At 45.8% G+C, this 13,493-nt stretch overlaps 1 protein-coding gene across 2 annotated transcripts in view; it reads left to right on the top strand.

Annotated features, from left to right (window-relative positions):
• The first annotated feature begins 263 nt into the window (after positions 1-263).
• Positions 264-13,493, top strand: part of PRKCA (protein kinase C alpha) — a 299,582-nt gene continuing 286,352 nt past the window's right edge. For both annotated transcript variants that reach the window (XM_029079758.2, XM_029079757.2), the window contains exons 1-2: positions 264-467; positions 5,748-5,779. In XM_029079758.2, coding sequence (XP_028935591.1) covers positions 292-467; positions 5,748-5,779 — 208 coding nt within the window. In that variant the 5' untranslated portion in view covers positions 264-291. The remainder of the gene's footprint in view (positions 468-5,747; positions 5,780-13,493) is intronic.

The following is a 13,493-nucleotide window of genomic DNA, read 5'->3' as shown; positions in this document are numbered from 1 at the left end:
TCCCCGCCCCCGCCCCGCCCCCCCCCTGGGTCAGACCCCGCCCCCGTGCGCGCGCCCCTCCCCGTCCGGCTCGGTGATTGGCGTTGGGCGTCGCGCGGGTTCTGGGCATGCCCAGTGGGCGGGGGCTCGCGGGCGGCGGGGGGCGGGCGGCGGCGGCGGCGGGCCGTCAGTCGGTCAGTCGGGCGGGCGGCCGGCCGGCCGAGGAGTCCGCGTCGGGCCGCGCTCCCCCTCCTCCTCCTCCTCCTCCTCCTCCTCCTCCTCCTCCTCCTCCTCCTCCTCCTCCTCCCCACCATGGCGGACGTCTTCCCCGCGGGCGATTCGAGCGCGGCGCCCCAGGACGTGGCCAACCGCTTCGCCCGCAAAGGGGCGCTCCGCCAGAAGAACGTGCACGAGGTGAAGGACCACAAATTCATCGCCCGCTTCTTCAAGCAGCCCACCTTCTGCAGCCACTGCACCGACTTCATCTGGTGAGCTCTGCCCCGCCCCCGTCCCCCGCTCCCCGGCGCTCAACCGGCCGCTGAGCGCTCTGCCGGGACCCACCCGGCTTGCCCTGAGCGCTCACTACAGGGCTCTGCACGCACTAGGCGTCCAAGAAATACCAATAGTGGTGGTCTTGGTGAAGCGCTGGGGGAGAGCCAGGGTCATCGGGTGGTCCCACGTGGGGCTCCCGGTCTTCATCCCCATTTGACAGATGGGGTCACCGAGCCACAGAGAAGTGAAGTAATGATAACGTTGGTCTTGGTGAAGCGCGTACTCTGGGCAGAGCGCTGTTCGAAGCGCTGGGGGAGACCCAGGGTCATCGGGTGAGGCTCCCAGTCTTCATCCCCATTTGACAGATGAGGGGACTGAGGCACAGAGAATAATAATAATGTTGGTCTTGGTGAAGCGCTTACTTTGTGCAGAGCACTGGTCTAAGCGCTAAGGGGAGATCCAGGGTCATTGGGTGAGGCTCACAATCTCCATCCCCATTTGACAGATGAGGTCACTGAGGCACAGAGAAGTGAAGTAATAATAATGTTGGTCTTTGTTAAGCGCTTACTCTGTGCAGAGCACTGGTCTAAGCGCTGGGGGAGATCCAGGGTTATCGGGTGGTCCCACATGAGGCTCACACTTGTCAGCTGTGTGACTGTGGGCAAGTCACTTCACTTCTCTGGGCCTCAGTTCCCTCATCTGTAAAATGGGGATGAACTGTGAGCCTCACCTGAGACAACCTGATGACCCTGTATCTACCCCAGCGCTTAGAACAGTGCTCTGCACATAGTAAGCGCTCAACAAAGACCAACATTATTATCCCCATGAGACAGATGAGGTCACTGAGGCCCAGAGCAGTGACTTGCCCAAGGTCACACAGCTGACAAGTGGCAGAGTTGGGATTCGAACCCACGACCTTGGACTCCCAAGCCCGGGCTCTTTTTTCCACCGAGCCATGCTGCTTCTTGAAAGTAAGGGCTCAAGAAATACGAGGGAATGAATGAATGAATGGAGGGACCAAACGACCCCCCCCACCCCCGGCATTCATTCATTTAGTCATATTTATTGAGCGCTGACTGTGTGCAGAGCACTGTGCTAGTGCTCCGGGTGTACAGTTGGGCAGGGGAGAGCGACCGTCCCTGGCCAACACTGGGGTCATAGTCTAAAAGGGGGAGACGGACAGCAAAACAAGTAATAATGATCATGTTGGCATTTGTTAAGCGCTTACTATGTGCAGAGCACTGTTCTAAGCGCTGGGGGAGACACAGGGAAATCAGGTTGTCCCACGTGAGGCTCACAGTTAATCCCCATTTTACAGGTGAGGTCACTGAGGCACAGAGAAGTGAAGTGACTTGCCCACAGTCACACAGCTGACGAGTGGCAGAGAGGGGATTCAAACCCACGACCTCTAGCTCCCAAGCCCGGGCTCTTTACACGGAGCCACGCTGCTTCTCGTAGATTCCTAAGCGCTCAGTGCAGTGCTTTGCACACGGGAGGCACCCAATGATTACAGTGGGATGAATACTCTGTGAATAATAATGATGATGGTATTTGTTAAGTGCTTACTATGTGCTGAGCACTGTTCTAAGCCCTGGGGTGGATACAGGGCAGTCAGGTTGTCGCCCGTGGGGCTCACATTTTTTAATCCCCCTTTTTACGGATGAGGTAACGGAGGCACAGAGAATAATAGTAATAATGTTCGTATTGATTAAGCGCTTACTCTGTGCCGAACACTGTTCGAAGCGCTGGGGGAGATAGAAAATAATCAGGTTATCCCACGCGGGGCTCACAGTCTTCATCCCCATTTTCCTAATGAGGGAACAGAGGCCCAGAGAAGCGACTTGCCCAAGGCCACACAGCTGACAAGCGGCGGGAGGGTGATTAGAACCCATGACCTTCTGACTCTCAAGCCAGGGGTTTTTCCATTAAGCCACGCTGCTTCTCACCAAGCATTCAATTAATTTGATTAATTGGCTGATGATTCCACATAACTCACGACACCTGGCCTTCCACTCGCTGACCATTTTACGGTCACATGGACACACAACACACAACCGCCCCACACAACGAAGGTTACAGTTGGTGACTCTTGCATTCGCTAGGGCACGAACCCTCCTACAAACAAGCTGCATGTGGCGTGCACCCACACCCACGCAAATCCAGGCACACATGCATTCGTTTCATCCTATATATTGAGCACTTCCTTCATTTACTTCAGTCATATTTATTGAACGCTTACAATGTGCACAGCACTGTACTCAGTGCTTGGAATGTACAGTTTGGCAACGCTTGCAACAATAAACAGACACATTTCCCCCCATTCATATGCAGCCACTTTATTACCCTCCCATTTAACCCATTCCTGCACCTGCTGGAGAGCGGCAGATAATAATATTGATGGTATTTGTTAAGCACTTACTATGTGCCAAGCACTGTGCTAAGCGCAGGGGTAGATCCAAGGAAATCAGCTTGTCCCACTTGGGGCTCACACTTTTAACCCCCATTTTGCAGCCGAGGGAACTGAGGCCCCGAGAAGTGACTTGTCCGAGGTCACCCAGCAGACACGTGGCAGACGGGGGATTCGAACCCACGACCTCTGACTCCCAAGCCCGGGTTCTTGTGGCGTTATTGACCCAGGCAACCAGAAACGGCAACGGGACGAAGGGAGAAGAGTTTTTCCAGGGTTGCCAGGAGAAACCCAGACAGACAGGAGCTCAGAAGTGGTAGCAATTGTCCTGTCACTCATTCCAGCTTCCACTCTGCCAGGGAGCGAGTAATGGGAATGTGTGTGTTCTGGTTTTTAATTTTTTTTCCCTCCCTCCTAAAACTCCAACGCAGCGTGTGTTCTAGCCTGCCGTACCTTGCATCTGCTGGCCACGAGATGACCATTACTTCCCCGGCGAAGCGGAGGGTGAGAGAGAAAGGACATGCAGCAAACTGTTGAAAGCGTGATTTGGGGGAGGGGAGGAGTTGAAACAGAGCAGGCAAACTGTAGAAGGGCAGAAAGAGTGGCTTTAAAATAGACCCTGTCAACACGGGATTCATTTTCTAGCTGTGATGATCAGAGCAGTTTCCTGTAAAAAAAACAAATGAAGCCCTCCCCCCAACGAACTGGAGCAATGAGCTAATGGTCTTAAAATCAAAGGAATGGTTTGGGTTAATGAATGTATGGTTGACAGGTGGAAAGAGAAGTCCGTTCCCTTCAACACACACTTTCTCCTCCTCTTTTTCCTCTCCCTCCTTGTCCTCCTCTTTCCTCATTCCCTCCTGTAGCCTAAGAAGCTCTTAAATGTTCCTCAAAGACAGCATGCAGCAACTTGCCTAAATCAGTTCATTTAGGCACTTTTTCAGAAAACCACAGACAGCCCAAATAGTCTTCGCCGATACGCATTTAGAGTTGTATGTAAAGTAACTCTCCACACAGTAATAGGGAAGTACTAGGTAAGAACACTTAAAGTTGGTTAGATGGCACAGGGGCAGACCTGTGACTTGCATGGTCTTTTGGAGCAAGGTTGGGGGAAGGTGTCCTTCACCCTCATTGAACAAACTTTACTTCCTTAACACAATTAAGGGAAGTAGTTGTGTCATTGCTCACTGATGACTGCTTAGTTCTAGAAGTTGAACGGTTTTTCCAACCTCATATGGTACTCTCTGAAGTGTTTAGTACAGTGCTCTGTCAGTAGGAAGTGCTCAGTAAATACTGATTGCTTTGAACACAGTAAGCAACTGGCAATAAATACCATTGATCAAGTGATTGAGAAGCTGATTAACGACACATGTGGGCAAATAGTATCTTTGTCTCAGGAGATAATGTGATGAACCCGTCTTCCATTAACACATTCAGCCTGGTCCGATTTGCAAACTGAAATGGAGAATTTAGATTATTATCAATACAATTCAGGATCCACCCCCCCCCCCCAAAAAAAAAGAAAAAGGAAAAAAAAATCCTTTCTCTGTCAAACCAAATATTTTGGGAAGTGAATTATCTGAATAATTGCTTTGGTCCATTTAATTTTGCCAGGTTAGACCTGGTTTGAATGTCATTTTCATATGAACGAAGCTGTTGGCAGAAGATTATTGTATCTTAAAGCATTGTAATTTGAAAACTAAATTACAGTGCTTCAAGGTGTAATTGATGTCTGGGTATTTGTTATTGGGAGAGTTCTTAAATAATGAGCACTCCAGTCAGGTAGTTTTAGCTTTCTGGATTCTAGTTAGGGTTGTAAAGAAAAATACCCTTCCGATGTTCTTTCCTGAAGTTATTTGCTTTGTTCTGAGGCCAAACATTTTCAGGTCATCAGAAAGAACAAAAGAGTCTCTGCTCGGTGCCTGACTTGTTAATTGGTGCCCAATCCCCTCTGACAATAATAAACTTATATGTAAACAATAGTTATATGTGTCACGGTAAATTTTGTTGGTAAAAGCTGGCGGTAAATCTCAAATCGAAAGGTTAAGAACAGGATAGTCTTGTGCTCTGAGTCCCATGGACTATTTAAATCAGCTCTTACTAAAATTATAGTGAGATTAATATTCAAGTGCTTATTATGTGCCCAGCCCTGTACCAAGTGCTGGTGGGCACTGAAACTTTGAAAATTAATTGGGTAACAGAAAATACAAGAATTTACAGAGATTTATTTGACATTAACGGTAACTTCTTCGCCTGTTTTTTCATCTGTAAAATGGAGATAAAATGCCTATTCTCTTTCCCTCTTTGACTGTGAGTCCCATGTGGTAGATTGCATCGATCTCAGTACTGTGTCATATAGTAAGCACTTAAGTAATATTATTATTTCTATTATTATGTTACTCTAAATCTGGGTTAATGTATCATTTAAAAAAGTAAATTATAAAACCAGATTCTAAAATGGAGGTCCAGGTAGCAGCGTGGCTCAGTGGAAATAGCCCGGGCTTGGGAGTTAGAGGTCATGGGTTCTAATCCTGGCTCCACCACTTGTCAGCTGTGTGACTTTGGGCAAGTCACTTTACTTCTCTGTGCCTGTTACCTCATCTGTAAAATGGGGACTAAGATTGTGAGCCCCACTGGGGCAACCTGATCACTTTGTATCTCTTCTCCTCCCCACCCCACCCCCCGTGCTTAGAACACTGCTTTGCACATAGTAAGTGCTTAACAAGTACCATTATTATTAATAATGCCACCTTTAAATGGGTGATTTGAAATATTAGTTACAGCTCACCTTATGGTATTTGAATAGGGTAAAAGGAAGTATCTAGTACACAGAGTGTTAAAATATTTTGTTCTGATTACTGTTTTGCAGGGGGTTTGGGAAACAAGGCTTCCAGTGCCAAGGTAAGCTATGTCAGATGTTCTTGATTTGGTTTATCATGTAGCCTTTTATTCTAAACGAAGTGGAAATCACAAGAAGCCCATCGTGAGAAGCAAGTCAACCAACAGAAGTGTACTAAGTTACTGCTTTGTATGATGTAGAAAGCATTGGATGGTTTAGTTACATTTCATGAAATATGAAGGAGGGGCTGTGACTTTTTTTCCCTCAAAAAATTACAGCAATGTGTGTTTTGCTTTGTTTTGTTTTTTGTTTTTCCTCACATTTTGCATACAAGGGGCATTTCTGTGTCAGGCTCTGCTGTCTCAAATACTTGTAATTTTATTTTTTCAGGGAACATTCTCCTTGTCAGATGCTGCTGCCTGTGTGTGGGTGTGCAGGAAAATGGAATCACTTTATATTCAAATGGCTTTTGTTTCCTTTTATTACATTTTTAGTTTTTAATCTCTGTCCATTTTACCTATGCATTAATTCGGATCTTTTCCGTTTCATGGATACCGATCCAATTAAAATCACCCAAACGGTTACTTCCTCCCCACAAACAACCAAAAAGAGGTTGTTTTGGGGATTACTGATTTGGTGTCTGATTCACTTCCAAAACAGAGGTTCCATACTGTAAAATTGTTGCTGATTTGAGAGCAGTTGGCAATTGTGATATGAAACCAAAAGGCTGGTATTTGCCTTCATTTGTGGTGTTATTGACCCTCGTATACATTTCCCTCATCATGTTCAAACAAGACTTCTTTTTACTCTGTATTTTACTCTGTATTGGCGTCTCATGCAATTCACTTTTCCTGTAACATGGGTTTTGGTTAGACAGTGTGGGCATTTCATGATTGAAATGGTCTTCCCACAACAGGAGTGTGTTGTGGGTATAACGTGAGCCACAATTTGTCACAAGTATTCATTCATTCATTCAATAGTATTTATTGAGCGCTTACTATGTGTAGAGCACTGTACTAAGCGCTTGGGATGAACAAGTCAGCAACAGATAGAGACAGTCCCTGCCGTTTGACGGGCTTACGGTCTAATCGGGAGAGACGGACAGACAAGAACAATGGCAATAAATAGAGTCAAGGGGAAGAACATCTCGTAAAAACAATGGCAACTAAATAGAATCAAGGCGATGTACAATTCATTAACAAAATAAATAGGGTAACGAAAATATATACAGTTGAGTGGACGAGTACGGTGCTGTGGGGATGGGAAGGGAGAGGTGTAGGAGCAGAGGGAAAAGGGGAAAGAGGGTTAAGCTGCGGAGAGGTAAAGGGGGGATGGCAGAGGGAGTAGAGGGAGAAGAGGAGCTCAGTCTGGGAAGGCCTCTTGGAGGAGGTGAGTTTTAAGTAGGGTTTCGAAGAGGGGAAGAGAATCAGTTTGGCGGAGGTGAGGAGGGAGGGCGTTCCGGGACCGCGGGAGGACGTGGCCCAGAGGTCGACGGTGGGAAAGGCGAGACCGAGGGACGATGAGCAGGTGGGCGGTAGAGGAGCGGAGCGTGTGGGGTGGGTGGGTGGTAGAAAGAGAGAAGGGAGGAGAGGTAGGAAGGGGCAAGGTGATGGAGAGCCTCGAAGCCTAGAGTGAGGAGTTTTTGTTTGGAGCGGAGGTTGATAGGCAACCACTGGAGTTGTTTAAGAAGGGGAGTGACATGCCCAGATCGTTTCTGCAGGAAGATGAGCCGGGCAGCGGAGTGAAGAATAGACCGGAGCGGGGCGAGAGAGGAGGAAGGGAGGTCAGAGAGAAGGCTGACACAGTAGTCTAGCCGGGATATAACGAGAGCCCGTAGCAGTAAGGTAGCCGTTTGGGTGGAGAGGAAAGGGCGGATTGAGGAAAGTAGATTGAATGAAATAAGCAGTTGTGTGGATGTCCGTAATATCAGCCCTAGTGGAATGCTGTTAGGCTTCCTAGCATCTGCCTTGGCTTCTCTATACTGTATCATGTGGTATTTTGTGTTTCTCTGTAACTTTGCAACTTGACAGTATTTAATACAGTAAGATGATTTCTTTCATTAACACTTGTACGGTTAGCAGCGTGGCTCAGTGGAAAGAGCACGGGCTTTGGAGTCAGAGATCATGGGTTCGAATCCTGGCTCGGCCACTTGTCAGCTGTGTGACTTTGGGCAAGTCACTTAACTTCTCGGTGCCTCAGTTACCTCATCAGTAAAATGAGGATTAAGACTGTGAGCCCCACGTGGGACAACCTGATTCCCCTGTGTCTACCCCAGTGCTTAGAACAGTGCTCGGCACATAGTAAGCGCTTAACAAATACCAACATTATTATTTAAAGTTATAGACTACATTTTTCCATTCGAGTACCGAGAACGAATATTGATTGTGTTCCATCCCAATAGTGGGGTGTGTGAGCATTACCTTCTTGCTTACCTATATGACGTAAATGATCAGTTACCTTTAAGGTTGAGGTGTGTGGAATTTCTGAAATTTGCTTTTTTCTACAACTGTGATGCAATTGGCTACATCTGCCAAAGACTTATTAGGGTTTCGGTTTCATATTCACTTTGAAGCCATAGACTTGGCATTAGTATTTTCTTAGAGCATTCTGATTACCTGCCAGATTCCCACACTTTCTATCCTAAGATGTGATTTCTTTTGTACTGACTGAAGTTATTGTCCATTTATTTTGAAAATAATTGTTATTTAATTGTTAAATCTAACTGAATTTGAGCATCTAGGGGTTAAATCGAGTGGCAGAGAACACTCTTTGGGCCGTGGTAAAAGATGTCATATCTCCATGTCACTCGGCATGTGTGACTAGACTTGGTAGAGTAGATCGTAGGTTCTCATGGGTCTCGTGAGATAGTTGCCAGCAGGTACAGGAGGAGGTGAGCAGATTCTGAAATTGCTGATCTGGCTTGGTGCTCTGCCAAACGCTTCTCATAGCCAAGGAAAACACAGCATAGATGAAACTAGTATCATACATGCTTACTGTGTGAAGAGCATGACACATCTGCTGGATGAACACGTCACTAAATTTGGTAATTTAACAAAGGGGGGAGAATGGATTAAAACATGCTTTCGAAAGACTGCATGGGGAACAGATTTAAAAATGTTTTTTCTAGCCAAGTCACCATTTTGCATTCCAATCCGCAAGATTCAAATTTCATGTGTAGTGATAACTTAATCTTTATAGGTCACTTATTTTACAGATGAAGGAAATATTTCTTCAAAAGCATTCTAGGAAAATGACATGTATACATATACATCCAGCCGTGCACCCACACACATGCAGGTGGTTCTTATTTGAGATAAACTGTACTTAGGGTTCAAGGAGGTATCTATTAGTGTGATTTAAAACATTCCTCTGTCATTGACCCCTTACCCCCTCCACACCCCCCATCCCTTCAGAACATTTTTCCAATATTATTCCTTGCTCTGCCGTTGAATTTATCTTGGAGTGCCTGGTATCATTTTCATTGCTTCCTACTGTCATGATCTTCTCGAAGCTTCTGTTACCTGCTTCCAATAGCTCCAGGCCAGCCTGCTGTAGTTTTCTCCCAGCCAACTCCAGCTCTGCCTAGCAGGGTGACTCAGTGATCGTTGCTTTGATGTTAGGGCTATGACCTTGTCTTCAACTCCTTTGTCTCTCTCCCCTCCCTCACGCTGTTTTCATGGCTTGAAACTCTCCCTCCCCAAATCTGAGACCACAGCTCTCCCCACATTGAAATTCCGACTAAAATCTTGCCTCCCACAACGGGCCGCCTCCGGTTTGTTTCCAGAAGCCTAAGTCATAGCAATCCATCAACTATCTCTAGCATGTACTAGTGGACTGTGGTATATAGAGAAGCGGCGTGGCTCAGTGGAAAGAGCCTGGGCTTGGGAGTCAGAGGTCATGGGTTTGAATCCTGGCTCTGCCACTTGTCAGTTGTGTGACTGTGGGCAAGTCACTTCACTTCTCCATGCCTCAGTTACCCCATCTGTAATATGGGGATGAAGACTGTGAGCCCCACGTGGGACAACCCGATGACCCTGTATCTCCCCCAACGCTTAGAACAGTGCTCTGCACATAGTAAGCGCTTAACAAATAGCAACATTATTATTATTATTACAATTGATAGCAGGCCACTGTTTAGTTACTGAGATCTGCCATCGGCACACCTACAGAACAGGCTTAGAAATTTGCCATTAAAGTTCCAGTGCTTTATGGCTCAATATTTTCCTTCTCCGCATTTCAGCCGCATTGCCTATATGTGTATTGAAATCTCCCAAATACTTATCTGATTTTTCTTTTCTCTGCTATCCATCAGGTTAGGGGCTTATGCATGGACCATTTTGGAAAAAAATTGCTCTTCTAGAGTCAGGCATGGTGTCATGTGGTATCAGTGTACTGGAAAACTATGGTTGTCTTGAAAGAAGTGACTGTTTTGTTTTCCAACTTTGCCTGAGAGCGTTTGCTCAGAGAGGTCAAGACTCCTCAGAAGGTCTGCCTTGCATCTCTGGCTGTCATTCATGAGGAAGTCTTGTTGCACTCCTTGGGTTGCGATACTTATTCACTCTCCGGCTAAGCGCATCTGCTATTCTCATGTCACATCCAGAGATTGCAGGATGTGATGGCATTTTTTTGTTTTTGTTTTCAATCCCATCAGCCATAGTTCTCAAGTGAAGATGGTTTACAGGTGGCATTTTTTCCAAGGTCCCTATCCAATTTGATGTTGAGCACTGTGTTCCTAAATGAGAGTGATCAGACACCCAGGTTGCCACTAAAGGTACTTCTGCTTCTTTCATGACCAAGCAACTCATTTCCTAGACTATCAGTAAAGGCCTTCTTAAAAAGATAAAAATTGAGTGATATTATAAGTTACAACTGAAAACTATTGGTTGCAAAGCGTATTGCTGCTATTATTGGGTCAACGGTGAGGCTTCATTTTTTACCATTGAAGACAATGGGCATTCTGATGGTTTTGTTTCTTTTTTTAATGAAAATTGACTTTATCTTTTATAGATTTCAGCCAGCTGAAACTACCAGTATTTACTTCGGATGAATACCACTCTCCTCTGCACCATTGTTTTTATTAAAGAAGCAGTGTCATTTAGTGGATAGAGCACAGGCTTGGGAGTCAGAAGGGCTTGGGTTCTAATCCTGACTGTGCCACAAGTCTGCTGTGTCACGGTGGGCAAGTCACTTAACCTTCCCGGGGCTTCAGTTACCTCATCTGTAAAATGGGGATTAATACTGTGAGCCCAATGTGCGGCAGGGACTGCCAACCTGATTAACTTGTATCTAGCCCAGAGCTTAGAACAATGCTTTGGAACATAAGCGCTTAACAACTATCATTATTGTTAGTACTAAAAGATCATCTCACATGTAGGATCTTATTTAAAATGACTAAATTCTTACTAATCAGTTTCCAATTATAGCTATATTCAAGAGTGAGAGACATGGGGCTGCACAGGAGGAAGTATAGTGAGAAGTTGGATGGGGTGAATCCTTCAATTCCCAGGCAGTTCCAGGTGGTATTTTCTTTTGCTTGCTTAAATTTAGTCTTTCGAGGAACTCTAGGAATTGTTTTCTTAAATAGTTAAAGCTCTTATGTCCTTGGATACTGTTACATATTTGTATAATATCTTTTACAGTAATGTATATGGAATAAGCAAAATCAATCAGTGTTTTTGACCATTTACTTGATGCAGAGCACTGAGGTAAGTACTTGGGAGAGTCCACTACAAAAGAGTTGGTAGACCTGTCCCTTGCCCTCAAGAAGCTTGCAATCTAAAGGGGAAGAAGGACATTAATATAAATAAATTATGGATATGTGTGCATAAGTGCTATGGAGCTGAGGAACTGGAGGATATCAAGTGGTTAAAGGGAACATATCCAAGTGCAGAGGTAACCAAAAAGGGAGAGTAACCAAAAAGGGAGAGGGATTGGGGTGGTGGAAAGGGTTTAATTAAGGAAGGCTTCTTGGAGGCATGGTGATATATTTTTTTTCTTTTTTAAATACAGATTTGGAGATTGGGAAAGGGGTACTCTGTGATATGGAGGTGTAGGGAGCCCCAAGCCAGTGGGAGGGCGTAGGAGCGGGGTAAGTGAGAAAGTAGAAAAGTTTTGTGGTACTGTAAGCAAACTGGCCCTAGAGGAGCAAAATGTACAGGCTGGACTGTAGTAGATTGGCAAGGTAAGGTAGGAGAGGGTGAGCTGATTGAGTGCTTTAAAGCCTATGTTAAAGAATTTCTGATTAAACTGATGACACAGGATCCTGTAGCTTGCTTGTTAACAAGGGAAAACAAATGCAAGGAAAGGAGATGGTCAGGGCAAGAAGAGACCTGGGTTTGAGATTTAGGCCTTTGGAAATCTTTTTCTTGGAATCTTTGAAGGACGTGCATAAAACTATTTGCACTCTTGGAGAGTACCTAAAATTGTCCCTTTCTCACCTTAAATTATGTTGATGTGATATCTGCAGAGTGCTTAGAGGAGCTGCCACTTCTTTAAATCTGGGTCATCCTCATTATTCCTCAGAGGCAGGCTGTATGCTCATTTCACTGGGAACTGTGAAGTGGAGAGGGAATTGCTCAAAGATCTGTGGTACTCACTGATGAAGTCAGGGTGAGCATACAGAAATCCTGCCTTGGTCTGATGATAGCTTATGGGTCAGACCTGTTAAAGTGCTCAGGAGCATTGTTTAGTTGCTCCCTTCCTCTAGGAGCAGTGCAGGTCAAACATCGTCTACTTTATTTCTTCATGGGAATAGGAAATAACCAAAATCCATGATTTTTGTCACTGGGTTTAGCAAGAGTGAATAGCTCCTAATTACTCTTGCTAGAAATAAGCCCTCCCAGTTGTCTGACCACCAGAAGGGCAGGTCTGGGACATAATTAGTTATAGCATCTACATTTGTTGGCATCAGCTCTGCATTTGTGGCTGGAAGAGTGACCCAGCTTGCAGGTGGGCACCTCTGGTATTGAGCAGACTTTCTTTTAATAGATGGCACCTGGGGAGCAAGGCAACATTGGGAGGGTTTGAGGAGGAGGAGTTGGAAGTGGCCAACCTGAGGGAAGGAGGGAGACTATCAGCCCCGAACGACTACCTGGAGGGGGATCCGTTAGCCAGCTTTCCTACTTGCAGAGCAACTGATGCGAATGCCAGCTCTCCCATAGGAAGGTGTGACCTAGTGAAAAGAGCACGAGATTGAAAGTTGAGGAAGACTGGGTTCTAGTCCCAACTTTGCCACTGGCCGGGTGTGAAACGTTTGGGGAGTTCTATACTTTTGGGGGGTTTTAGTTTCCTCCATAAAATGTTCTCTCTCCCTCCCTCCCCTCTGACACTATATGTCCCGTGTGTGGCAGAGACTGTCTAATCTGATGGTTTTTTCATCCACCCCAACCATAAGTGCGGTGCTTGGCAGTACTGTAATAATAATACTGGTTAAGTGCTTACTATGTGCCAAACACTGTGGAAGATACAAGTTCATCAGGCTGGACACAGTCCCTGTCCCACATGGGGCTCACAGTATTAATCTCCATTTTACAGATGGGGTAATAGAGGCCCAGAGAAGTTCATTGAGTTGCCCGAGGTGACACAATTGTCCCTATTAAGGGATAGCCAGGTCACATTGCCCTTGCTATCCAAACCGGGAGCTGTTGGGAGGACTGATTCTGGGTCATTTTTGAGCAGGTGGAGGGGGTTCTGCCTCTCTTTGAGTTTAAGCCAATTTGTCAACCTGTCCACCGGTTGCTTTGTAATTTGCCTCCAGTAGACTGTAAATTCCTTGTG

Source organism: Ornithorhynchus anatinus, chromosome 15, assembly GCF_004115215.2.
Source record: "Ornithorhynchus anatinus isolate Pmale09 chromosome 15, mOrnAna1.pri.v4, whole genome shotgun sequence".
Taxonomy (NCBI): domain Eukaryota; kingdom Metazoa; phylum Chordata; class Mammalia; order Monotremata; family Ornithorhynchidae; genus Ornithorhynchus; species Ornithorhynchus anatinus.
The sequence above is the reverse complement of the archived record's forward strand: the minus strand, read 5'-3'. Positions and strand labels throughout refer to the sequence as shown.